General features: G+C 35.7%; 3 protein-coding genes and 3 pseudogenes across 4 annotated transcripts; 1 reads left to right on the forward strand and 5 right to left on the reverse strand.

The window, feature by feature from the left end:
- Nucleotides 1-697: 697 nt before the first annotated feature.
- On the reverse strand, nucleotides 698-4410 carry LOC110609715 (protein NSP-INTERACTING KINASE 1). Of its 2 annotated transcripts, XM_021749494.2 has the most exons (11): nucleotides 3734-4202; nucleotides 3481-3613; nucleotides 3280-3351; nucleotides 3027-3170; nucleotides 2854-2925; nucleotides 2707-2766; nucleotides 2519-2616; nucleotides 2259-2408; nucleotides 1825-2166; nucleotides 1351-1730; nucleotides 698-1252 (listed from the first exon to the last, which is right to left on the reverse strand). In XM_021749494.2, the coding sequence occupies exons 1-11, from the start codon at nucleotides 3834-3836 to the stop codon at nucleotides 932-934; spliced, it is 1875 nt and encodes a 624-aa protein (XP_021605186.1). In that variant the 5' UTR covers nucleotides 3837-4202; the 3' UTR covers nucleotides 698-931. The 2 variants fall into 2 exon arrangements, with proteins under 2 accessions (XP_021605186.1, XP_043810313.1); XM_043954378.1 differs by lacking the exon at nucleotides 2259-2408 and having other exon boundaries at nucleotides 3734-4410.
- Nucleotides 4411-10118: 5708 nt separating this feature from the next.
- LOC110610134 (pentatricopeptide repeat-containing protein At3g02490, mitochondrial) lies at nucleotides 10119-12301 on the reverse strand. The gene has a single exon (XM_021750004.2). The coding sequence runs from the start codon at nucleotides 12220-12222 to the stop codon at nucleotides 10252-10254; it is 1971 nt and encodes a 656-aa protein (XP_021605696.1). The 5' UTR covers nucleotides 12223-12301; the 3' UTR covers nucleotides 10119-10251.
- A 3314-nt stretch (nucleotides 12302-15615) lies between these two features.
- On the reverse strand, nucleotides 15616-18068 carry LOC110608972 (annotated as a pseudogene).
- On the reverse strand, nucleotides 17801-20275 carry LOC110608971 (SEC1 family transport protein SLY1). Its single transcript, XM_021748260.2, has 2 exons — nucleotides 20114-20275; nucleotides 17801-19949 (listed from the first exon to the last, which is right to left on the reverse strand). The coding sequence occupies exons 1-2, from the start codon at nucleotides 20142-20144 to the stop codon at nucleotides 18121-18123; spliced, it is 1860 nt and encodes a 619-aa protein (XP_021603952.1). The 5' UTR covers nucleotides 20145-20275; the 3' UTR covers nucleotides 17801-18120.
- A 534-nt stretch (nucleotides 20276-20809) lies between these two features.
- LOC110609674 lies at nucleotides 20810-24122 on the reverse strand (annotated as a pseudogene).
- A 369-nt stretch (nucleotides 24123-24491) lies between these two features.
- On the forward strand, nucleotides 24492-26910 carry LOC110603816 (annotated as a pseudogene).
- Nucleotides 26911-27150: the final 240 nt, after the last annotated feature.

Consider the following 27150-nt stretch of genomic DNA (forward strand, 5'->3'; position numbering starts at 1 on the left):
GGTTTTCTGCTAATTACTTAATTTCATAAAAAATACAAATTACTTTACCATAAAAAACGTATGATCTAACATAATTTATAATTTATTTCTTGTGATTTTGTAATATTATAATTTTTCCACAAGTTAGTTAATTATGAAAAATTTATTAAATCATTAGAAAAGTATACTTTTAATTTCTTAAAATTATACGCTAGTTTTTAAAAATTTAATAGATAAATTATATGCAGTAAATTTTATTAAAAATGTAAAAAATGAATTTTTCGTGTCATACACTAACTGGTTATATATTAAATGTAGTAAATTACTCATTAAATAAAAAATATTAATATATATATATATATATATATTTTATAGAGTTCTATAATTGAACTAAATTTATTGATTTTACATGTAATATATTATATCTTATTCGATTATTATTCTTAACAAATATTTTTTATTTTGTATTATTATTCAACTAGCAATGACCGAAACTGGAACTATTATTGCTAAGAAATCTTGCTATTCATTGATTTTAAATTTGTCAAATTTTTTATTTCATGACATGCTGCTGTCTAGCAGGGCTTTTGTTTAATCTGATTTTTCCTATTTTATTATTATTGGAGATTTAATTTAGGACATCCCTCGAATCTAGCTAGCATGCTGAACATCTGAGGTCACTAGTAAATTGGATTTCTCATCAAACTTGTCACTCAACTGGAATACAAATTCATGAATTTCATTTGAAAGTTTGCCAGTTTCACCAAAAACACAGAATCTGTACAATTCAATGCAAACATTAAAACCCTTTGGAGTTTTGATAATATCCCTATCTATTATACAACCCAAAAAGAACATTAAATCATCATACCAATACTACAAAGCAACTTCACCTATAAATTTCTTCTTGTATTCTAAGTCTATTCTCAATACATTAAACTCTTTAAAGAATTCACCTTGGGCCAGAAAGCTCCATTGCCTGCACTAGTAATGAAGAGTCATCAGTGAGGTCAGAATAACGATCCGATGAAGAGAACTCGTGGGGCTTCGACTTGGTTGCTTCTGCTCTTTGAGAAGCTTCCCATCTTTCTGCCAGCCCATCACCTTCAAGCATTCTAACTACTTCGGACATTTTCGGTCTTTGGCTTGGAAGGAATTGGGTGCACAAAAGAGCCACTTGTACCATCTCCTCAAGCTCAATTCTATCATAGTTACCCTTTAGATCCTTATCTACAAGCATTTCAAGTTTCTTCTCCTGATGAATTTTCTTTACCTGCAATTAGAACAAATGTAATTCAGTTCAATAGGAATAAAAAGATTGTTTCTGAAAGATTTACTGAGCAAGAAATATCTCAAGGAGATTGTGCTCACCCAGTCCAGCATGGCTCCCTTTTGGTTAGCTGCCTTGCCAAATTCTAGTGCCCTTTGGCCTGTGATTAATTCAAGAAGCAGGATACCAAATCCAAAAACATCTGTTTTCTCAGAGGACTGGCCTGTAGAGAGATATTCTGGTGCTATGTGCCCGACCGTGCCCCTCACAGCTGTGGTGACATGTGAATCTTGATGATCCAAAAGCTTTGCTAACCCGAAATCCCCTACCACAGCCTCACAATAGTCATCAAGCAATATATTTGCTGCCTTCACATCCCTATGAATTATCTTTGGATCACACTGCTCATGGAGGTATAATAGTCCCCTTGCAGCTCCTAATGCAATTCTCTTCCTGGTGCCCCAATCCAAGACTGGTTTCCCTGCCAAAGATAATGAAGGATTAGATCATCTGCTGAGAAGTGGCACTTTAGACTAACAAACTTAACCATCCTTGATACTGGAAGCATGTGTTACCTTTGAGACGGGAAGCCACGCTACCATTGGACATGTACGGGTAGACTAGAAGCCTTTCTGTTGGTGTGATGCAAAATCCATATAGCCTGAGGAGGTTACGATGCACTGCGAGGCTGATCATCTCCACTTCAGTTTGGAATTGAATATCTCCTCCAACAGCATTGCCATCTTTAAGCCTCTTGACAGCAACAACCGTCCCATCGTGGAGAATCCCTTTGTACACATTGCCAAATCCTCCTTTTCCAAGTATATTCTTGTTGCTAAAGTGGTTTGTTGCTGCCTGAAGTTCTCTAAATTGAAATCTCCTCAAGTTTCCAAGAGAAACTTCCTCATGGTGTCGATCTGATATTTCAAAGAGATGTAGAATTGATCAGAAGGAGTAACAAGCCACTGCATATTAATTAAAGTGAAAAATACACTTATTTATTACACACCCTTGACATCGAAAAATGTTGGTTGATCCTGCCTTTGTCTCCACCATAGAAGTAATCCAAGAATAAGAATGATGAGTGAGACAGAACCAACACTAGAGCCAAAAGCAAGAGCTATTCTGTGATTCCTTGGTCTGCCAGAAGGTAAAGCAGCTTAAGATACAAAAGGATTAAGGTCAGAATCAACCAAGTAGCAAACCAACGCTTCTAAATAGCTAATTATGGTTGACGACAGAAGGATATGTTTAGTCCAGGATCCTTACTTTGTGTGCTATTCAAGTTCATGGACATAGGCATTAGTGTTGTCCCAAAGCATTCTGGTTCAGACCCAGTCGGGCAGATTAAAGGGTTGCCAACTATGCTGCAACAGTACAGAAATTTAAATAAGTTTCAAAAGTTCAGTATCCAGTTCACTGTGTAGAGAGTGAAAGAATAAAGGAGAGAAATTTACTTGAATGTCTTAGCAGGGAATCTGGGTAAAGGGCCACTGAGATTGTTGAAAGACAAGTCGCTGAAATCCACGGACAAAACCTTCTTCATTAGACACATTTCAGTCAGATATAAGCTATGATGCGCAAGAATAGGTCTTTAGACTTACAGAAAAATCAGCTGGGTCATGTTAGCCAATGACATTGGGAAAGCTCCAGAGAGACTGTTATTATTTAGCCTCCTATATTAGGAACAAAAAAAAAGCCAAAGTAAAAATTTAGACAGGTGGGATATTCATAAATGCTTAATAGCGACAGAGTTTTTGAGAAGAATTCTACTTACATGTATTGGAGACTCATCAGATGGCCCAGAGAAGAAGGAATTTCACCAACGAAGAAGTTGTTAGAAAGATCAAGTGTGTGAAGATTTGATAGCTTCCCTAACTCTCCAGGAATTGGTCCTGTGATGTTGTTGTTCTGTAAGAGCCTGCAAATTTTATAAAACACCACGAATGTTAAGACCAGTAACAAAAAAGAAAAGTTGTTTTTTTTCTTTTTTTTCTCCAAGAACTGTCTATCTGTTTGTGGGTACTTACACAATTTGAAGATTAGTCAAGTGGCCAATGCTTGGAGAAAGAGTACCAGATAAATTCTGGCTAGGAGTTCCCCTGCAGTAAAACAATTTCAAAATTTTGTCATTTGTGAGTTTTCTGAAATTGATTTCAAATACACTGTTCAACTCAGATGCTAGTTTTGAAATTCTGTAATGCGGCAATGAGAGATTTTGGAAAGCTTACAAGCCAATGACAAGACTCTCAGGAGAACAAGTGACCATAGTCCAGCTACAGGGATCAACAGCATCTCCATCCCAATTATCAAGAACCCCATGTGGATCATGTAAAGAAGCTTTTATTCCCATCAAAGCTTGCACTGAAATAGAATCACCCATATCAGAAAACCTCCCCTTTACCATTTATTTGATTTTGGAGCCATTAAAATCACAGCAATTCAATTAAAATTTTTTTAAAAAGGGGAAAAAGTTCCAGTTACCTTCATAGTTTACTCCTTTGGGAGATAGCAATCCATTTGCAGCAGTCCAAAACCATAAAAAAATGGTAAAAAAGAAGAAAACTTCTCTTCTTCTGAAGGCCATCGAAGTGGAATGTGCAAGAAGCAGAGCAACAAAGAAATACTCAAATTCTGCTGACTATAGCAGTGTTTCTCTATCACAGAAACCAACTTTCAAATGGGTTACATTCGTTTGTCGTAATCCTTTAGATTAGAACCAGCTTCTTGCTTTCATGCGAGAAATCCATTCACCCAAAATCTTTTGTCAGACACACACAAGAAAAGAACCAGTTTTTTGGTTGTATAAAGGAAACCAGCATGCCTGTCACTGAGCCTGTAGGTTAAATAAATGAATTATATATAGAAATATTTTATGTAGCCCATAATCTTAAAAGAACCAGAGTATCAAAATCTAGACAAATATTCCTTAAGAAAGGAGAAAATAGTAAATTCCCATTAATGAGTTAAATCATACACGTTGGCCAAGAAAGGATAAACATGTGAATTTTGTATTTCCATTTAGTATAATTTATAAACAAAAAGCAAGCAGGCATGAGAAATGACAATTATTGCAAAAATAAACATCTTCTAATATTTGTAAGCATATAATGAAACCAAAGTTCTTTCTGGGTTAGTGAGTCATCAGTCATCATCTTCTTGCCTGGAAATGGGTCTTGTCTTTTTTACAGATTTTGTGTACTTTTTAATGAAGAAAGAAGAAGACAAGTATATATTACAATGAAGAGAGTATTGTTCATGTTGTGTGTATTCTCATTGGATTTTCAGGAAAATGGGCAAGCAATGAAAAAAAAGCATTTTAATGAAAAATGGCTTTGATCATTGGAGAATCCAACATTCCCTGAGTTTGGCCATACAATAAAAAACCCAAAACCATCCATTTTTTAAATTTTCATTTGTTTTATTTTATTATTTTTTTGTGAGAATGTAAGAATCTCGAGGCTCAATCTAGGGACTCGAGATTGAAGATGGTGGAATTGTTCACCACCCCATTTAGGACCATGACTGGATGACCCCATGAATTTATTTTTTTAAAAAGATTTTTCTTTTGTTTTTTTTTTTTAAATATTTATGTATGTTTTTTGTATTTAAGTGTGGAAATGAGGTCACTTTTGTGCTGTAAATGTTGTGGGTTACTTTTGTAGATTCCCATATGGGCAAGCACTATGAGCTAACTATCACAAAGGCCATTCTTTTTTTCTCTTGTGTACAGAGGCAGCCAGTGAGCCAGTCATTCCACACCAACAATCTATTCAAAAAAGAGTAAAACTTTTAAAAGCAAAAGCTGCCATCTCTCTCTCTCTCCTCAAATGATGAATTTACCAAAAGCACTCTATGTTATCCACAACGGTATTATTTATTTGATATGTGCTCAAGCTTCAGGCATGCTTGTTGAAATTAGGGTTCTTAAGGTGGGTGTGGGTTTTGTAGGACCACTTGAGATTATGATTGTGTCATATTAGGGGATCCTGATTTTAAGCTTGTTTATCTCTTCTCTTATTACAATAATTACGTGGATCATTATTATGTATTGTTAAATCAAAACCCTAATAAATACAAAAACAACTGATTTTCAGCTCATTTTGGAGCCTAATTTTTCTATGATTTAACATTATTTGACAGTGACATATATTGTTTTTTCCACAGTTTGTCAATGTCATATTAATCAAAATAGGCACTTAGCTAAAAGAGAAAAAAGGAATACCCAATTGTCAAAATTGGAGATAAATAATTGAATTTATGACTTTGACTAATGAAAATTATGGGAATTTAGAAATTTTCCTATGATTAAAGTAATTAAGGTATTTCATAATAAATAGGTTCAGACAAATTAAAAAGGAATAAGGTTGGGTGACTTGAAAATAAAGGCAGGGTGTGGTAAAGTTGGATCCCAAAACAATATCTAGGAAGGACCCCCGTGCAGCCTAGTGGCCCAATCATGCCCAAACCAAAGAGAGTATAAATTGACCAAACAGAAGAAAAGAACACACCACTTTAATACTCATATTAAATGACAAATATGTCCACAGATTAAGGACCAAAGGTGCTGGTAACAGCTACACATAATTGTCTCTTTCTCCACATCACCTTAATAATTAAAAATAACATATCATCCTTCCTTAGGACCATAACCTTAGATTTTAGATCCAATTATCAAAGATATGTTGTTGGAATTTTTTAAGTTTAGCCCTTCATTTGTCTGCATTGTATTGTCCTTTTTTATCCTCTTTGTTTATTGTGATACAGAGTAACAGTTCTGGTCTTACATGGATAGTGCTCCTAACATATGGCCTACTATGATTGGTCGGATTGATTGGACTTTGACAGTGATGGCCTTGAGACTGAAAAATGATTAAGAATCACAAGGGTACAATCATAAATAATTAGGGCATGCAATAGGGATAAATAATTCTTCAAACTTGATTAATTTAACACTATGAATCTGTAAGAGAAAAATCAGCGTACTACCCTCAGTAATTTGTTGGAGGATATCTCCTCTTTTACATTGACAGATTAGCACAAGTACAGAGACCCCACTTCATATTTGCTTCAGACAATATATAGCACTGCACTTCAATATAAGTCCTTCTACACCATTAATTCAAGTTTTGTTCAGACATGCTTAGACCCCATCCTGTCTCCATATCTTCCAACCCCATCTTCTCTCTGATCATACTCTTCCCTCACCTCATATTCATCTTCTTACAACACTTTGATGTATATATTTATAGATGTGTTGTCCATAAGGGTTTTGAGCTGTGAACAAGTGGGTCATGAATTGGTTCATCAAAGCTAAGGCAACCACAGGAAGTTGATCATGCTGTTCGGAGAATCCTAAGGCTGATAATCACGTAGTTCAGAGAGCCCTAAATGGAAAGCTAATTCCTACACATTGAGATCTGGGCATGCTCTAAAGCCAAGAATCAATTATTCTTTTTTTCTTTTTGAAAAGAATATTAATAATTAATGTATACCCATTCAAGCAGAGTAAAATAAAAAGAAGAGAAAGTGAAAAGAAAAAAAAAAGGAGAATTTGAACACATGCCCCTATGATTTCTTAGTCTTAAGATACGAGATTTAATTAATATAATGTTCAATTGGCCGATGAAAGAATCAGTAAAAATTGCAAATAAACTTTTATGTTACAAATTAGATTGATCAATAATTTTTTTTAATATATATATATATATATATATATATGGCGTGAGTAGCAAAGGACAAGGGGGAAGAGGGTGGGTAATTGACAAGAAAGTGAAAGTGATTTTATATGTTCACAAGATGAAAGACAGGCATTTTGCACAGGCACCATCTTAGTGTAGAGCAAAGCTTTTTGTTAGGAAACATTTGGGTCCCATTTTTTTTTTTCACTTGCACTAGAGATACAGTTGATGATGATGATGTTTTTTTTTAACATATCTGATTGTAAACACCATGAAGGTAGGAGTGCCAATTTTTGAACGGCACACTTATGTGGTTAAAAAAAAATTAATAAAAAAGTACTTTTAAATTATTAAATGATAAGATTTTGTTCCATAACATATGGACCCATGTCTCCTTTATAATCACTGTGTTTCCTTTCTCTTACATAGTGTCGGCTGTGAAACAATAATAGCATTCTTCTTTTCTTTCTCATTCTTTTTTACCATTCTCCCTTTTTACCCACGAGACATTTTGGTTTAAATGGTTAAAACGAAAGTCGGAGAAAATTGATTTTAAGGATTAATTAGAGTATTCTTAAAAAAAAAAAAAAATCAGGCATTAAAGATTAGTGAAAAAAATATTATTGGTAGAGGTATTGTTGTTTCTCATGCTTAGTTTAAGGATTTTGTGTATTTGCTTTGAGTTTCAGCTCCTATAATTCATTGATTATCCAACCAAAAAAAAAACCTCAAGATTCCAAAAAAGATTGTCGCGTTCTTTCGTGGAATGAGACAAAATAAACTAAAATCATAATTTTAACTCTATTTCACTAACCCCCAAATACTGCCATGAAAAAGAAAAAAAAAACGAAATTTACCTTCAGATTCCCTCTAGATTTGCATGCATGGATATAACAATAATAATAATTTCACATGAAGCCAGACCCTCCCTTGCACGTAATAATAAGTTAATCAAGAACGAAAAACTCCAAATCTTAGCTATATCTTACGAGCTCACGTAGAATGAATCCTCTAGATTTCTGAGATGGACATAAACCTAGATAGCCAGCCTGCAAAAATATAGATCCCAGTTAGAATTAGACCCATATGCCTTTGCTAGCCAGGTCCCCTCTTGCACAGATTCAACTCACACAGTCGTACGTAAAAAACATTTGCACACAAGTAACACCCATCAATCATCACGAGATGATGGCAATTTTTGTCATATTATCTGTAAAAACATAGAGGAAATCCATCCCCCCTGACTCAAACCATCTTCAGCTAAAACACAATCCTCCAACAAGAACCTTCCACTATCATCCGACTCTTAGAATTAAATTCGGTCTAATGTCCCAACAAAACAGAGCAAGAAATTGGAAATTTGATCCTTTGTTGGGTCGCTTTCATCACGTTTTGCTCGTCGACAAGTCTCATTAGATCCCCTTTGCTGACAAGTTTTTGTGGTAATAACAACGCGAACAAACATTAACAGGTTGTTAGAGATTAGAAAGGAGATGGGGAAAAGAGCAGACGTTGAGTCATTTTCTCAAACAGTTGAGTATGCTTCATATTCTCTAAAGAATTATAAACAACAGTTGTCGAGAAAATTACCCACAGTGAAGAGATCTAGATGATTCAGCTAGTACTAACACAATCACCTAATCATTGTTAATGAGCATAAAGTGATTAAAAAAGGATGGTACTGTTCCTAAGTCTAAGGAAATTGTTTGTATCGGAAGAGACTTTTTATCATTAGAAATATGATTTGATGAAATTATATATGTCAGTTTTTGCCATGTCTCACCAATCTAAGCTAATGGCTGATTTCCCAAATGGATAAAAAAAAAAAAAAAAAAAAAAAAAAAAAAAAAGCTGACCAATGTATGCTTGTGAAGAATAAATGAAGAAATTTCCTGCTCTTTTCCTGAATGGCAATCCGATGAAAGCCTGCTCTGTTTAGCCACTCAAGAAACAATCTCTGAAATCCTACTCTCAGCTACAGGATGCGTATGTCTGTCTGAGCTCATGCCATGGTCCCCAGCCACCAACATCAATTATTCTTTTTTTTTTTTTTTACCAGCATTTAAGCATTTGTAGTAATTTTTTTTTTTGTTTTTGTTTTTAAAAAGTGTTTTAGAATGCGGCTGATATTTCCAGAGGAAACTACTTGCTAGGTATTTTAGTCGACTAATCGATTGGAATCAACCCTTATTTTTGAAAAATTTAGTATCACTCAACTGGATAACCCGATCGGACTTAAAGAAAAAAATAAAAAGATAATTTTGGATTTTTCTACAATATTATGTTTAGGTAATATAATTGCGTGAGTATACGAAATTACTATATAAATTATTTTTACTAATTTAAAATAATTATATTAATATACTATTACCCAGATTATCGTGAAAAAAAATGAAAAGAGTTTTCAACTTTACTAATTCATTTATTATTTGAATAATTAATAATGCCAATAACTTAGGCATGAAAAATTTTGTTCATTTACTTTGTCATGTAGTTTTAATATATTAAATAAATACATTTATTAAAATAAAATAAAATACTTACTTATTTACTTATTATTATTTAGAAATTAAATTCTAATTTGAAATCTTAACTTTTTTCAAAAGGTACTTGCATATTAAAATTTAATTAAATGTGTTTTTAATAATTGTTTATAAATAAATTTAGAGTTCGACAAAATTTGGAAATTGATAACTCAAATTCCATCATCATCATCACGTAGAACCTCTGTTTTCATCCAAGAAAAAAATGCCTTAAAGTGGAAGATGATCCTTGTATTGATTTGTGTTTTAAGAGGCGGAGTTCATTCCCAGAATCCAAGCACGATTTAAGAGAAGTCCCAAACATTTAGTTTTCAAGGAACGATATTTAAATAGAAAACCAGCTGTTGCAAATCATGTATAATCTATTAAAAAAGGCACTTGCAAGGAATCACTTTAAGACCGACTCCTTAGCTTACTGCATGTTCAAGCCATATTCACCAACAAGGTCGTACTAAACAGGTCGATATGTTCAAATTTATGTTTGTCAATTGACAACAAAATCATCAGCCAGATGCATTATGACTTCAAGGATGTTAAGAAAGCTAATATTATGACTACTTCCCAGTCCCACACATAGAATAACTAACGAAGCCATTTAATCAATCTCTTACTAATACGATACGCCCAAAAAGGCAAGATAAAATATTTTGGAGAACTGTATTAATTGAATTTTATTTCAAGTCATCAAAGTTCATCATACTCCAAAGGCAAGGTTCAAAGTGGGTGTCAAAATTTTCAATACCAGAACTTTTGAACAGATGCCAAACTACATCAATCTCTATACTGCCACAGCAGCAGAATCAGTATTTTCACAAGATTTCGTTGAACAGAAAATATTCAAAACATCAGCATGGTTACGGATGTAGCGTGGGCATTTGGACAGGAAAACTTGTGCTTCAGCGTGCCTCCCAGCCTTGAAAAAAGCTTTGAATAAACGAAGAACCACTGACGTAGATGGAAATCTTTTGGAAGTCATAGCCTTCATGAAAGCAACAGCATCATCACCTGTTCCAGATTTTGATACTTGCTTAATAAATGGATCCACAAAAGGAGGAAAACCCTGGTTCCTCATCAAATCCAACAGATTCAAGGCATCTGTAAATCCATCCTGAACCAATAATTTACTTATCAGTACTTTGTAGGTAGTATGCCAAGGCTCTAGCTGGTTATGACGAACATATCCATGCAGAAGCTTGCTTGCATCTACCGCTCTGTTCTTGCAACAATATGCATTTACCAAAGATTCAAAGGAATAACCAGCGTTAGAAACTCCCTCCTTTAGAATCATATTTTGGAAACAATCAGATGCACTTTCAAGATCCCCGGATGCACAATGCCCTTCAATTAAAGATACCCAGGCCTTGTAATCCAAATAACTTCCAGATGCTTCCATATGATCCACAAATTCACTCACTTTATTCTCGTCGCTGGCACTACTAAGCCTGAATGCAATCTTACTTTGCAGATTATCACTAGCTACATACCCAGCTTCCTTCATTTCTTTCAAAACTTTATTGCACTCTCCAAATCTACCAACACTGGTTAGAGATTTAAGAACTGCATGAAGCATGGAATCTGTCAAGAAGTAGTCATTCCCAATAAAGATTCTTACAACCCTTGAAAACAAATTCATATCCAATTCTTTACTAACCACTATCTTCTTTAACAAAAAGGTGCAACATTGCACTGAAGGCTTATTAGCACCAGCCATTGCAAACTCATACAAGTCCACAGCCTCCTTAATCATTTTCCTCTTCACAAACCGTCCCAAAACCTTAACATTCGTCTCCTCCTCCATTTCATGTCCATTGCTCCTCATTTCATCAACAACCTTCCAAAACCTGTCAACACAATCTTCCCTTCCCAGAACCCTTGCCATTGCATTATAACTCCTTTCATCATGCTTAAACAGCCGATTCTCCTCGACCCACCTAAAAAATACCAATGCTTTTATGGGTTCCATAGCTAAATTCTCCAACACAACCTTCACCAAATTACTTGAAAATGTTACATTTAAATCCTTAATCTGCAGTTCAACACCCTCTCCCCAAACTTGATTCCTAACAATCCTACTCACACTCAAACCAATCTTTTCCACAGAATTATCCACAGATATTGTTGCAAAAACTGATTTCAGTTTATCCAGATCACTCTTTAGTCCTTCTTTCTCAAATTTCTCCACTACTTTATCCCGTGTACCCTTCGACACACCATAACCTTTTTTCTTCATGGTCTCAACTGAAGCCCAAAACTCTTCGACCGATCCATTAACTCCCAGGATACCTAACATCAAATTATAAGCTTTGGAACTCAATTTCTTACTGTCCCTCTCCAAAACCCAATCAAAAAACCTTCGAGCCGCATCAGGGCTGGACTCGAGGGACTTCAACACCTTCAATACTAACTCATGGTCAATAACCACACTGTTCAACTCCAATTCTTTGGCGATGTCATTGGCATCAGTAAATTTAGTGAAAATATCAGATATTAGAAAACAATGATCTGCGTCCTTTTTGGAATCAACCAGTGGCTCAGACGAGAAATTACGAGCAATTGGGATTTTGGAATTTATGGGGTTCTTAGGGTCTGCGAAATGAACTTGACGAGAAGGCGCATGAAGCGAATAGAAAGAGCGAAGAGAAGGGGAAGAGGAATGTACCTGGAAATGAGGATGGGAGGAGTGAGCATGGTTTCTGAAGGACAAGCTAGGGCAATTTCGGAAGATTAGTAATCTCCATGAATGTCTCATTTCTATGTTCTTGAGACCCGAGAGAGAGACGCGAGTGGTGTATTTTAGGGTTTTAGCGAGGATTAGGGTGGTTTTGGTTTTACAACAGAGTGAGCTGGAGTTTCTGATGGACCTATGAAAATATTGGGTTCTAGCCCATACCCGATCAAGGCCGAAAGTATAATTAATTTAAAAATTTATAATTTAATTCTTATATAATAAAAACAATAATCAGTTAGTTTTAAATATTTAATATTTTAATATTTAATTTGTATAATTTAAAAAAATTGATCTCATATTTTTATAAAAAATCTACTTATGAATTTTCTAATATTTAAAACATTTAATACATTTAAGTATTTAAGTAATAATTAAAATTAACATAATAATTAATTAATGAATTTTTTTAATAATTAATAACTAAAATTAACCTAACAATTAATAGATTTTTTAAAATATTAAATCGTATTTTTCAAAATTAAGAAATATATATTATATAGATTACATAATAATCTTTTCTAATTAATTTTAATATGGTAATATTTCAAAAGTTAAAAATTTAAATTTAAACATGTAACCTTATTTAATCAAATATCCACCCACCTAAAAGGCAACATGGTTAAATTATATTATTTATGGAATAAACAAGTAATATTAAGTAAAATACCCTGCATAATATTCTATTTCTTGTACAAAATTTTATTATTGATTTGATTGTTGAATTCATAAATGGAATGGGCATGACATAAAGCTGATATATAGAGAAAGAGATTCAAAATTGCATTAAACGAAGAAACAAAAAGGAGAGAGAGTGACAGAACTACAAATAAAGAGAGCTCTCGTCATTATACCAAACAAAAAAAAGCTAGTGATGAAACTTTCCATGTTCATTTGTTCATCCCAGAAGCATCCTTCACAGCATGATCAGCTGCGCCCTGTGCCAACTATACACATACACACCAAAAACCCAAATAAATAAATAGAATAGTGTTTGTCTGCTTGTCAAAGCTCATGTTGTATGTTGTTGATCCCAAAAAAGAAAGGAAGAAAAAGAACCTCTCGAACTGATTCCTGTGCAGATTGAGCGGCACTGCTAGCCCTGTCAATCGCGTTGCTAGTCTTATCCCGAAGCAAAACAATTTCCCTATTTATTTCTCTAAAGAGTTTATTTGATAATCCAACAGTAAAAACATAATAAGAGTTTTTTTAAAGGTGATTACCTGAGCTTGGCCCTTGGCCTCACCGGTATGGTAGCGCATCTTCTGAGAGTTGTCGGCCATCTCTTCGGTTAGTATAAAAGCAGAAAATAAATAAAAAACTCTGATCAACTATAAGCTCCAGTGCCTTGAGAGATTTGTTGATTGGGTGTTGTAGACGCCGTGCTTTAAAGCCAATGCAATGCTTGATACGTACGCTTGTCAAAATTAGATTCAAGCTTACCTCTGCTATTTGCGTAGCCATTATTGATGTTGAGATTTTTTAGCCCTTTGATGAGGGAGAAAACTTTAAATGTCATTGCTATATTTCTCCCCTTACCATTTAATTTTTTATAATCATTATCATTATTTTTATTCTGGGTTAAAGTTTTTAGGGTGTAGTTTGCTAAACGAGCTGTGTGTTCATTCACTCTGGTAATCTCTAATCAATTAAGCTGCTAAACAACACAAGAGCGCCTGGGTTGAAGATGTCCTTTAACTTTTGGGTAGCTTTATTGTTAATTTCTAGAATATTGACTGTGTTCTTCAATTTTTATTTTAATTAAAATTACTCAACATTTAAAAATTATAGAAAATAATATATTACCAATAAAAATATAATGTTTTATAAGAGCAGGACTAATTTGAACTTGCATGAAAAATTTCAGGAGCTATGATCAAAAGGATGAAATTAGACTTATTTGAATTTTCATAGTATAAAGTCACTAGAGCTTACCTGCCAAGGATTCTCTGGAGAGGCAGCAAAGGAGTTATGAATTTAGACAAAGGTCAAACTCCAAACTGTTTCATGTACAAGATCAATATAATTTCTTTGTATTTGTCCAAGATTTCTGATGCTCATCAAGTGTTTTTTCATGGCTCACTTAGGAATGTTTTGTAAAGACTTGTATGGATACAAACCCAGAAGACAATCACTTTAGGTCAATGCTAACTCCTCTTACCATTGCCAAAGAATCAGTTACCAACAAATAATATAACGTCAAGTATATACACAAATTCAATTGAAGTCATAAAAAAGAGAAAAATACTACTACAAAATTTTAAAATGGGATCAGCTTTAATATAAAGTCATGAGCCTTTCAATTGCAGCATTGCTTAACCATCATAATACCACATTCATGCTACCACTACCACCAACATTCCAGATTTCCAGGAACTTGCACAACTTTAAGAAATTAATAGTTCAGTTCCATCTTAGAGACTCAAGTTAAGATCAAGACCATAGCGTAATTAAATTGCCACATTGATAACACTAGTAAGGTCTGTGATAGTCTCTCACCAGAGGCCTGAAATCAGCATATCCCTCATAAATTAATAAGCATCTAGATTCCTTGAGCTTCCTCTCTCTCTCTCCATTCCACACCAGTGTAGATCCAATTCTACACTAGATCCAGAATAAAACCAGTAAATTGCATTCCCTATCTGGATCAAGGGTACTAATATACTGGTCTTCCTTTTTGTTTGCTTATCTGTGATACAAGTTTTGCACATCATTTAAAAAAAGTGTTTCATCAAGGTAACTCAACTATGGGTAATTTACTAGTCTTCTACATCAACAGTGAATAGTATACGGATAACATTTCGAGGAAATGCTAAAAACTACTTTGGCATACATGTCAAATTAGCTTAGGCAGTCCATCCCTAGAAGCGTTTATCGTTGCTTTAACTAAAGCTGAACGCTATTGTCATTAATTTTACAAATTTCTTAAATTACCGATTATAGAGTCAATGAGAAATCTGACCATCATACTAACTTTTGTTATTTTGTGAAAACAAATAGCTAAATACAGTTCTAGTCCCGAGTTTCTTCACTGTTCATTTACAAACTCTTTTTGCAACAAGACATGGCACATCTTAACTTCATCTGTTTAGCTTTAGAAGGTAACAGTTTCATCACTCTTTATTTATCTACTTTCCAATTTTAATTTAACAAAGTATATTTTTGCACTCCAGACATTGAAGGTTTATTACACATGCCTATCGGTGCAAGAAAAGCTAGTGGTGCTACTAGTGCTCCAAATCCATGGTTCATATTTATTTTATTGCTAGCATAACCAGTGTATATTTTTTAAGGCAAATTTATTGAAGCCCTAAGTGCTCACTTCCCACTATGGTCTAGTTTACAGTCACCACTTCAAGTTCACGATGCTACCAGTTCTCCACGAAAAAGGGATATGGAAAAGATCACCCTAGAGCTAAATAAAACATGTGTACTAACCTTAAAAATTGATGCAGATCCCAGAACTGTGCATTAATTTGCATCATGATTCAAAATCTTACATTCTCATCAGAACATTTTCCAGTTGAATTCCAGCTAAACCTTATACATATCAGCTCATCAACAGAGTATCGGCAAAGAGAAGTCGCAGTGCATTAGCAAGAAGACATCTGCTTTATTATTTTTTCAATGAACTCCACATTTTGGCCATGAACAGACGTGCTTCATGCTGCTATCTATGTCTTCTGGACATTAAAAACACTTGAACAAATCTATACATCAAGTTTCTCCTTACAGTTTTGGTTCTCTAGAACTTTATTGTATGGTCAGGAAGAATACAGTTGCAATCATCTTCTTCTTAGTCCAATCAACATCTGACATCTCATGCTGAGAGGAGAACCAGTATACAGTGTCACCTAAAAATAACATTAGGCATTGAAGCTGGCAACTTTTCCAAGCCTATAGATTCCCTCCTGAGTGTTAATTTATCTGCCCCAAATCTTACATAATACTCTTTGACATTATGCGTCTGCCAACCATATGATCCCAGAAGAGACTTAAGATGCTGCTGTCACCAGCATAAGAAGCATTAAAACACTTGTAAATTTTCACTGTAATCGTAAGCCTTCTTCTGTACATTTCATCCAACATATCTGAAGCAGCTTTTGCCTTTCCAAGTTTCCAGCATGCATATGCTAGACTAGTGTGTGTAACACTGTCTCCCAATATGCCCTTCTCTTGCATGAGCTTAAATATTCTTTGAGCACAATCAACCTTTTCTCTTTTGCAAAATCTCCTTATTAGTGCACACTATAAGGATATATCAGCACAAAGACCTCTTCTTACAAACTCGTCTGGGAGTCTGATAACCGTCTCCTCCTTGTGTTGATCACAGTAACCATCTACAAGCCACGAATAAGTGTGCTAACTAGGAGAAAATCCTGCTTCAAGCATGCTAAATAAAAGCTCTTTGGCACTGTCCATCTCCTGAATTTTGCAGAATCCATGGATCAACGCTTTGTAAGTAAACTTATCTAGCTTCAAACCAGCATCCACCATTTTGCTCTTCACTTTTAAAGCTGACAGTAAATCCCCTATCTTGCAATAAGCATTAATCAATGTGTTACATGTGACATTATCCGGTTCAATCTTCCTTTCATTCATCTCATTGAGGAGCTTATTTGCATCTCTTATCCTGCCTTCCTCATATAACTTACGCAGAATTGAATTGTAAGTACCAACTGTGGGATACAGCCCATGTGCTTCCATAACTTCAAGCAATCTCAATGCTTCATCAATGTCATTCACTCTACAATACTCGTCAATCAAGGTAGTGTAAGTCACAAAGTTAGGAGTAGCATTTTTAATTTCCCTAAAAAGCCTCAGTGCCTCTATCATTCTACCTTCTCTACAAAAACCATAAATAAGTGAATTATAAGTAACAATATCCGGGCTTATTCGTCCCCTATCCATTCTATCTTGAACGCACAAAAGCTTCATAATGCATACCCTTTTTGCAATACAATGAAATTAACGTATTGTATTGAAAAGATGAGGAAGAACACATTTCGATTCCATTTCACTTAGCAACTTCTCTGCTTTCTCCACATCCCCGGATTTACAACAAGCATGAATCAACACACTGTAGACATGAATATTAGCTGCAACTCCAATTCTAACCATCTTCTTATAAACTTTTCACACTATATCAGTAAGCCTATCCTTGACCAAAGAATTCAATAGGACATTACAAGAAAATTTGCTCCCATATATTTGATGATACCGCTACTAGAAATGTAGATAAAAAACAACGGAAGCTCAAGCATTTATTTTAAATATGTGTAAAATATATTTTAAAATTATCTTGAGATGCATTAAAGGATGCTCACATTTAAACCCAAACTTGAGATATTTCGAATTTGAATGCAATTTAAATGAATTATAAAAAAGAAAATTTGATTATATTCAGGACAAGTATTGGAAAACCCAATTATTCTACAAGATGGTTTCTTATCACTTCTCATCCTAATCACCAACAAAATGCAAGATCATGCTTCATTCATCGACATATTCTAAATAATACTTTGATTCTGTGGCATTTTTTTAGGATTTTTTTTTTAAAAAAATCAACATAAACAATGAAATAACAAGCATACTCATAAAATGAATCGAAAGAACACTCATAAATTGAAGTGGATGAAAATAGAGAAATTTCTGCAATGCCGTAGGCAAAAGCAAAAAAATTATAACCACAAGATGCTAAAATATTAGAAATGCTCTTTGATAGCAAATACCTCCTCAAATACATGAAAGATGGCATTCCTCAGGTGCAGTGAAGATACAGTCAAAGTCTTGCGGCAAACTAATTATCAGCAAAGCCTACTCTAAATCAAATGGTAACACAACTCATGGTGGCCAGTCTCCTCTTTGATGCATAAAGCAGAGAACAACCTGCTTCAAAGTTCATGTACAAAACTCCTCGTATTAATGAGTGGAAGCAGTTGCAGCAGTACTACCAAGCCCCATCTTCTGCCCCAAGAGTGTGAGCTGCTCAACAAACTCTGCTCCAGTGAGAATTTCTGTTGTTCCATAGATAATATGCTTGACAGGCTGCTGGCGCTGTGCAAGCTCTTGCAAGCCCCCATACTCCATATAATTACCGCCACCAATCATGAACACCATGGCTTCTTTAAATGGCCCTTTGAGATGGCTACTACCAGCCCCTGACTTAGGAGAACGAGGATCAAACACAAGGTAAGAGTCGATTTCAGGATTAGGTTTCCCTTCCATCAAAGCTTCCACAATCCTTGTTAAAGCAAGCTGCCTATCGCTAGATAATAAGTTCTTAACACCAGCTGTCACAGCACTAATTGACTGTCCATAAAGCTTTTCGGCCCAATCTACAATATGACTCCTACTTGCAGAATTTGCTGATGCTAATGAAACATTCAAGGACTTGATTTTCTTCACATACTGGAATGCACAAGTATCAACCTCAGACTCCCGAAGAGCTGCTTCCACTGATTCAACTTCTGACTGGTTAAGGCTATCGGAGGATATAAGGTAAATGATTGCAAATCTCAGCTTATCCATCTTGGACCCCTTCCCTTTAAGCACACCCAAAAGTTCATTACGATCAATCCCACCTCTGACCATCATGTCATTCTCCTTTTTCGCATATGAATCAAGAGACCTCTCCTTGATCTCACCCAATAACACAGTTGCAATGTTTGTGTGCTTATCAATCACCTGCTTCCGCTCTGTCAACTCAGGCAGTGAGTTCACTGCATTCATCAAATGTTTAGTATTACCAATCAGGTCTGTTCCATCAAATTCTGTCCCATCCGTTCCACCAGTCCTCCTGTTCACCTCATCAACATCCTTCTTGTACTTATTCAATTGTGTCTCAATCTCCACAGCAACTTCAGGAAATTCCAGAGACCCATTTGCAACCCAGAAAGGGTCTGAACTATCCAACTCATATGACTTCATCCCTCCCTTTTCCCCCTGCACGCTCAACCTATTCAGCTTCAGTCCAAGCACATCATGAACAAGGGGGCGATACCTAAAGTCATGCTGTATCCCAACTGCCAACTCAAAATTCCTATCAAATATACACAAAATGGGCCTCTGAAATGAGCTCATAAAACCACCACCTTCTGAGAACAGGTTATTCTTTGATAACAAATGATCCCTCAATCTCTGATCCAATGCTGATGCCACCATCTCTGCTGGCCCTCCCCGTGGGCACCTGATAACGGGGACAACAGCCAGGGTTGCCAGCACACAAAACAAACCACTAACAATCTTCTCAACTATCTCCTCAATCTCCCTATCCCCAGCAGACGGATCATTTAATTGAACATAGCTAGATTTCTGGGCTAATGAAAACAAATTATCCTCCAAAGTCACAAACTCCAAATATTGATCATGCACCTTGGAAATCCTCTGTATAGAATCCGAATTCAGGGTCCCAGATGCAAGATCCTCAAGAAGTGGACGAGGGATCGAAGATGAAAAATTCAGGTGGAAGCTATCATAAACCGAGCGAGTTGCATCAGAAATAATTCTTTGAATGTTGGTTTGACTTGGTTGAACAAAGTACACAGCTGGGACATCATGAACGGGTTTCCGATCCTTATCAATAAGGAAATAGAGAGTAACCCCATGCTTGCGCAGATCCTTGACATGAATCAACGGGGATAAGATATTTTGGCAAAATCTGTCATAAATCAAGATCTTGTACACCTCTTCATTGGCAGTACCAGTTGCATTTACAGGTTGATTTAGGTTTAGCATCCGGATTATACATTCTACATTCAAAATAAACAGATCAAAATAACAAACTATCAGTTCATTCAATTCGTAGAAGAACAAGGATCAACGTCGGTGATTATACAAGAAAATTGAGAAAAGAACCGACTACCAGCGTTTAAGCTTGAAGGAAGAATGAGAATCTAGAGCAAAGAAAAATTACCGGTTTGTTTTTGACGGAGGTTGAGAGCCATGACCGTGAAAACTCTGATCTTTGTTGCCGCTCGCTAAGCCAAGTATTTCTTCCAAAGCTCGGTGCAAGGATTGAGAGTTGTTTCTGCTTGCTTCAGTAGCGGTGGACGTGGTGCTGTCTAGAGGAGAAGAGGCCTAAAACGCCCACTCAACTTGGCAATAATTGCAGCCCATGGGCTGAAATAGTTTGGTAATTTCATGAAGGCCAAGCCCATTAACATTTTTATTTTTTTTATTTTTATGAAATATGATTGATTGATTATCTCCATTATATATCATTTTAATTTTGTAAGATATTGTAATAACAATTCATTATTTTATTTCCAAACTAACAAATCCGGATTTTCTAAATTGAAATCTTAACTTAAAAGAAAATTGTTAATTAAAGCCTTACATTTGGAATTTTCCTTGTTAATTAGGTATTTTTTTATTTAAAGATAATCATTAAACTTTTCCTTTTTCTTCTTTCCATATAATAATAAACCTCCAGCTTTCTCGGTGTTAACGGAAACAATACAATGAGAAATTATTTTATTATTTTTTATAATTTATTGTTAATTTAATAAATCAATCAATGTATTAAAAAATTTGATAACTTGGACAACCATGTGAAGCAAAAACGGTGATATCTCAAAGTCATCTAAGACTCTGTTATAATATCATTCTGGTAGCGTGTTCATGAGTACCATATAATTTCTTCACTGTTCATTTACAAACTCTTTTTGCAACAAGACATGGCACATCTTAACTTCATCTGTTTAGCTTTAGAAGGTAACAGTTTCATCACTCTTTATTTATCTATTTTCCAATTTTAATTTAACAAAGTATACTTTTGCACTCCAGACATTGAAGGTTTATTACACATGCCTATCGGTTGAAGAAAAGCTAGTGGTGCTACAAGTGCTCCAAATCCATGGTTCAAATTTATTTTATTGCTAGCATAACCAGTGTATATTTTTTAAGGCAAATTTATTGAAGCCCAAAGTGCTCACTTCCCACTATGTGCTAGTTTACACTCACCACTTCAAGATCACGATGCTACCAGTTCTCCACGAAAAAGGGATATGTGCCCAGAACTGTGCATTAGTTTGCATCATGATTTGAAATCTCACATTCTCATCAGAACCTTTTCCAGTTGAATTCCAGCTAAGCCTTATACATATCCGCTCATCAACAAAGAGTATTGGCAAAGAGAAGTCGCAATGCATTAGCAAGAAGACAGCTGCTTTATGTTTACAATGAACTCCACATTTTGGCCATGAACAGACGTGATTCATGCCGCTATCTATGTCTTCTGGACATTAAAAACACTTACACAAATCTATACATCAAGTTTCTCCTTACAGTTTTGGTTCTCTAGAACTTTATTGTATGGTCAGGAAGAATATAGTTGCAATCATCTTCTTCTTAGTCCAATCAACATCTGACATCTCATGCTGAGAGAAGAACCAGTATACAGTATCACCTAAAAATAACATTAGGCATTGAAGCTGGCAACTTGTCCAGGCCTTAGATTCCCTCATGAGTGTTAATTTATCTGCTCCAAATCTTTTAATATACTCTTTGACATTAAGCGTCTGCCAACCATATGATCCCAGAAGAGACTTAAGATGCTGCTGTCACCAGCATAAGAAGCATTAAAACACTTGTAAATTTTCACAGTAATCATAAGCCTTCTTCTGTACATTTCATCCAATATATCTGAAGCAGCGTTTGCCTTTCCAAGTTTCCAGTATGCATATGCTGGACTAGTATGTGTAACACTATCTCCCAATATGCCCTTCTCTTGCATGAGCTTAAATATTCTTTGAGCACAATCAACCTTTTCTCTTTTGCAAAATCTCCTTATTAGTGCCCTGTATAAGGATATATCAGCAAAAAGACCTCTTCTTACAAACTCGTCTGGGAGTCTGATAACCGTCTCTTCCTTGTGTTGATCACAGTAACCATCTACAAGCCATGAATAGGTGTGGTAACTAGGAGAAAATCCTGCTTCAAGCATGCTAAATAAAAGCTCTTTGGCACTGTCCATCTCCTGAATTTTGCAGAATCCATGGATCAACGCTTTGTAAGTAAACGTATCTAGCTTCAATCCAGCATCCACCATTTTGCTCTTCACTTTTAAAGCTGACTGTAAATCCCCTATCTTGCAATAAGCATTAATCAATGTGTTACATGTGACATTATCCGGTTCAATATCCCTTTCATTCATCTCATTGAGGAGCTTATTTGCATCTCTTATCCTGCCTTCCTCACATAACTTACGCAGAATTGAATTGTAAGTAACAACTGTGGGATACAGCCCTTGTGCTTCCATAACTTCTCGCAATCTCAATGCTTCGTCAAGGCCATTCACTCTACAATACCCATCAATCAAGGTAGTGTAAGTCACATGGTTAGGAGTAGCATTTTTAATTTCCCTAAAAAGCCTCAGTGCCTCTCTCATTCTACCTTCTCTACAAAAACCATAAATAAGTGAATTATAAGTAACAATATCCGGGCTTATTCGTCCCCTATCCATTCTATCTTGAACACACAAAGCTTCATAATGCATACCCTTTTTGCAATACAATGAAATTAACGTATTGTATGTGAAAAGATCAGGAAGAACACATTTTGATTCCATTTCACTTAGTAACTTCTCTGCTTTCTCCACATCCCCGGATTTACAACAAGCATGAATCAACACATTGTAGACATGAATATTAGCTGCAACTCCAATTCTAACCAGCTTTTTATAAACTTTCCACACCATATCGGTCAGCCTATCCTTGACCAAAGAATTCAATAGGACAGTACAAGCATGCAAATGTGGCCTAAACCCATGTACCCTCATGTGCTCAAGAACCTGAAGAGCTTCCTGTGTCATCTTGGAATTCGCATAAACAATCACAAGCCAGCTACAAACATGAGAACTCACATCTGGGTCGTCATGAGCCTCACTAAAGCACTCAAAACTGATGGAGTTGACAAGAAATCCTTATAAGCAATCTTCTCAACTAAACACTGGGCAGTCTTGAAGTGTTGGTGCTTGGTTAAAATGTGAATCATTGTCCACGAAGATTGTAACGAGTGTTTATAATTAGGTATCGATGATTCCATCCATTTGAAGAATGCCCAAGAAAGAGAAGGATTATGGTTATATAAAGAAAGCTGCAATAGTACCTGGTGAACGGTTGTTGTGGTAAGACCAGATCCCGTCCTGGGTGTTAAGAGATTCTTCCAGCCGCCCTTTAGTACTGCTGCATATATGCTTTGAACTAGTTGAGTTTCATTGCTCGGAGGGGCTAAAGTAGCCATCTTGGTTTGGACTCCTGCTATAAGTTTAATGATATTTCTGGGTATGTAATTGCTCTCAAATTGTGGAGTAAGCAATTGAATATAGGAGAATTATTGAGGTAAAAAGGATAGAAATTGAGACCCACTAGAGGAGGAACGTGTTATCCAGGAACGGCAGGGACACATTGAAAAAGAAAAAAAGAAAAACTTGAACCGGGTTCATTAGGTAAACGAACCGGGTTAGTACTCAGGGCAGGTGAAACAGCGGAAAGCTGAGACCACCCGTTAAAAAAGCTGTGGTGCCCTGCTCCTCCCTGCATTAGCATTCTCTTCTCTTGACGGCAGTTTTTACAGAGAAAGACGGGAATTTGTTCAGAGACGTGGGAAACTTGAAAGGAAAACTGGAGGGGAAGGAGAAGAACAGGAAGAGTAAGAAGGCCACGAAGACAGCCGAGCTCTTCCAAAAGGGTATCTCTTGCTTATATTTTCCATCTTCCAATCCTATTTTGTTTCCCGTTTGTGTGAATACAGTTCTGTGTTATTTTTATTCGAATTACATTGAATCCTTTAACGGAGCTTGGGAGAGGTTTTTCTCTTGTTAAAAAAAAAAAAAAGAACCATTTTCTTGCGTTAGCGCATAGCGAGTGGGCTGCCGTTTGCGTTATACACTTGTAGGGTTTTTCTCCCTCTATTAAGCTTCATGTCCTTGTTGAAGGTAGTAGAAGACAGAGCTTGCTTGAGAAATTTACTAACGTGAACTTCAAACTTTTTTACAATCAATTCTTAGATATCAAGTGTCAATTAAAATACTAATATTTTATATTAGCTAATGCCATTTTTCACTCTGACCTTTTCTCTATTAAACTCTTTTTTTGGCATTTGGCAATGAAAGCCAATGTTTTTGTTCTTCAACATGACTTGCTATTTAAGTTACTAAATTTAATTTTGCTAAAATTAATAACAAATGTTTACTGTTTCTCATTTCTTTTCTAAGGGATAATTTCTAATTCATTTTGTTCAAAAAAGGGTAAGATGTTATGGAAAAATTGTGAAAATCATCACTTTATTCAATGGGAATATCCTTGGGTTTGGACCTGATTTTCAACTTCTACCTCATACTTGAATCATACAGGATAGATGCTGTATTTCGAACTAGGATTGTTTCTTCAGAAGTAATGTTAAAGAAAGAAGAAAAACAGATCAAAATCACGGGGAAGAAGAAGAGGAGTAGAGAGAAGGAAAACAATGTTGATGCTAGCATAGCTGTTCAGGTGAATAAAGGTGAAAATGGCTAAGATAAAAAAGTTGGTAAAAGGAGAAAAGAACAAGAATGAACCAAGGAAAAAGAAGAGAAAACGTGAGGAGAAAATAATGCTCTGGTTGAAAAATCTCGTCAGCTAGGTGGTTATGAAAACAAAATGGTACGTTTATAGGATTGAGACATGATGTAGTAAATATTTTTGTTTTGGTCGATCGTATCTCAGATGTTGTGTTATGATGTTATCTTGACTGGATTATGTGTGTGTATGCCCATGTAAATATTTGGCATAGTGGAACTGGTATTCAGATGTTCTGTTTGCTACAGTCCTTAGTCTAAAGGATATCTCTTGAATGTGTAAATCATAATACATTCACTGATTTGGAGTGAGCTTCTAAATAGCCATCGTCATTCCCTTGTTTCTTTTTTACTTTTCCTTTGGTTTTTCCCCCTTTGGCTTGTTAAAGAAAATAGAGCATCACACGTTAAAGAAGGGTAAGATGGAAGAGGTTGTTGAGGATGGAGCTTATGACTTTTCTTTAGGGGAGGAGGACTGCTCAAAAGGAGTGAGACCAGCCAAGCTATGTGAGTGTATTACTTGTTTGGGCTCAACATGGCTTATCAATAAGCACCGATTGTCAGGACATAACCATTTTATCTATCGATGGCTATAAATAGAATCTGCGCATGGATCTGTATTGTTTTTGTCCTCCTTTCTAAGGGGTGTAGCTAAGGTTTTTTTGTTGATGCTGCTGTTATTATTCTTATACTTGGTCTTGCTGAGGCACACCCTTGGTCATCTTGTTCCGCCCCCCCAAGCTTTGGGGTTCGTTCTGTGCAGATTTCACTATTGTCAATGAAAAGGCTTGCTATATTATTTAGTGGACTTACTTGGTACTTGCACCACAGAATGCCTTACAGAATACCATCAAAGTAGACCAGGTTTTGAAGGTCTTGCAACAAAGGACAGATCAGTTTATAACCGCTCATGAGGAAAAACTTGAACAGGTATTTTTCTCTCTTGCATTTCTCCAATCCTTTGTCAGCAACCTTGTGGAGCAGTCAATGGCTGAATTTTTGTCCCAGCATGATTAAACATGCAAGCACACAAACATTGATTAGCTTGATTTTAATACTGCTTTTCATGCCTAAGCAAGAGATGCCTGTATAAAAGTACCTTTCTCATAATTCGATGTGAAAATTTTTTATGAATAATCTGTCCCAAATGTGCTATCAATTATTTAAGGTTATACTGGACATTTTCATTTTTCATGCTGCAAATTTCAGCAAAATACTTTACACCCTTTTTGCTTTTCGCTCATAAAAATTTGAAATTGGTATGCATATCTCCTTTGTGAGATTATGTTTTCAATTTCATGCCTTTTTTTATGGTCGAAATGTCCTTTGAAGTCTTTCTTCTCCGTTTTCTTGGTGGTAGCATGTTACTTGGTGTTTAGTTTCAAAAACTACTGTGGTGCAGGAAAGAAAAGAAGGGGAGGCCCATGCCGCGGGAGATGGGTGGACAGTTGTTGTACACCATAAAGGAAGGAAGAAGACAACAGACTCTCAAAGTGGAATGACTGTGGGTTCTCTAGGCCCCAGCTGTTGCAAAGGGCCATTTGACTAAGAAGAAATGCAAAGAAGTTAGACCAGACTTCTATTGGCCTTACAAAAGGAGAAGCTCAGAGGAATGGTACGATGGATCTTGCATCATGTTCACTTCTTTGGTGTACTCTTTGCAAATATCAAAATTTATATTTGAAAATTGAGAATAAAATGTCATGGGAGTTACTTTGTCCATGCAGTCACTTCTTGTTCACATCGTCATGATTGAATCGCAGGTCAATAAAAAAACATTAATTTTCATTAAATGATATCAAGTGTTAATCCTCCATTTCTTGCAGAAAAGCACTCCAAAGCAATTTTGAGCTGGATAGAACACGGATTCAGCAATTGAGGGCTGCTGGAAAGTTTCGACCTTACTGAATGCTGCAGTAAGCCATGCAAAGAGTGATCCATAGCTGAAGCTTCCATGATATCAAACTTCACCTTTTCCGATATGGGAAAAGGACGGCTAAGCTCTTGGAAATTTTTTGGACCTCTTGCAAGTTTTTTTCACTCTTAAATTTGTTGGGGAAATAAAAAAATTGTATTCAGAAGTCGAAAGATCTAACTGGAGAATGTACAGTTTTCAGTGTGACATTAGCTGAGATGATTAATGATTTTGTGGCTTTTGTTAATCCTAGATGAATGACGTTTTTCTGACAATGCACTTGTTCTCTTTCTTTTTGGTCATCTCTTGTCTGTTAATGTGACCGCAGGACTGAACGAAAAGAGGAAAGAAATTAGGGAATTCTTTCTCCACTCCCAAATCAACCTCCAACAAAATTGGTAAGACGGATATCCCAGGCTAAAATTTGCCCTTTTTGACATGCATGGTTTTGTATACTACAGACTACAGAGCCGGCCCG

The sequence above is a fragment of the Manihot esculenta genome, chromosome 2, assembly GCF_001659605.2.
Source record: "Manihot esculenta cultivar AM560-2 chromosome 2, M.esculenta_v8, whole genome shotgun sequence".
NCBI classification, from domain to species: Eukaryota; Viridiplantae; Streptophyta; class Magnoliopsida; order Malpighiales; family Euphorbiaceae; genus Manihot; species Manihot esculenta.

Coding starts and splice junctions, on each gene's coding strand:
- LOC110609715 (XM_021749494.2), bottom strand. CDS start 3,836: ATGGCCTTCAGAAGAAGAGAAGTTTTCTTCTTTTTTACCATTTTTTTA. Junction 1,731..1,824: donor CGTGGCTTCCCGTCTCAAAG/GTAACACATGCT, acceptor TATCTTTGGCAG/GGAAACCAGTCTTGGATTGG. Junction 1,253..1,350: donor AGGGAGCCATGCTGGACTGG/GTGAGCACAATC, acceptor TTCTAATTGCAG/GTAAAGAAAATTCATCAGGA.
- LOC110610134 (XM_021750004.2), bottom strand. CDS start 12,222: ATGAGACATTCATGGAGATTACTAATCTTCCGAAATTGCCCTAGCTTG.
- LOC110608971 (XM_021748260.2), bottom strand. CDS start 20,144: ATGGCTCTCAACCTCCGTCAAAAACAAACCG. Junction 19,950..20,113: donor CCTCCGTCAAAAACAAACCG/GTAATTTTTCTT, acceptor TTTTGAATGTAG/AATGTATAATCCGGATGCTA.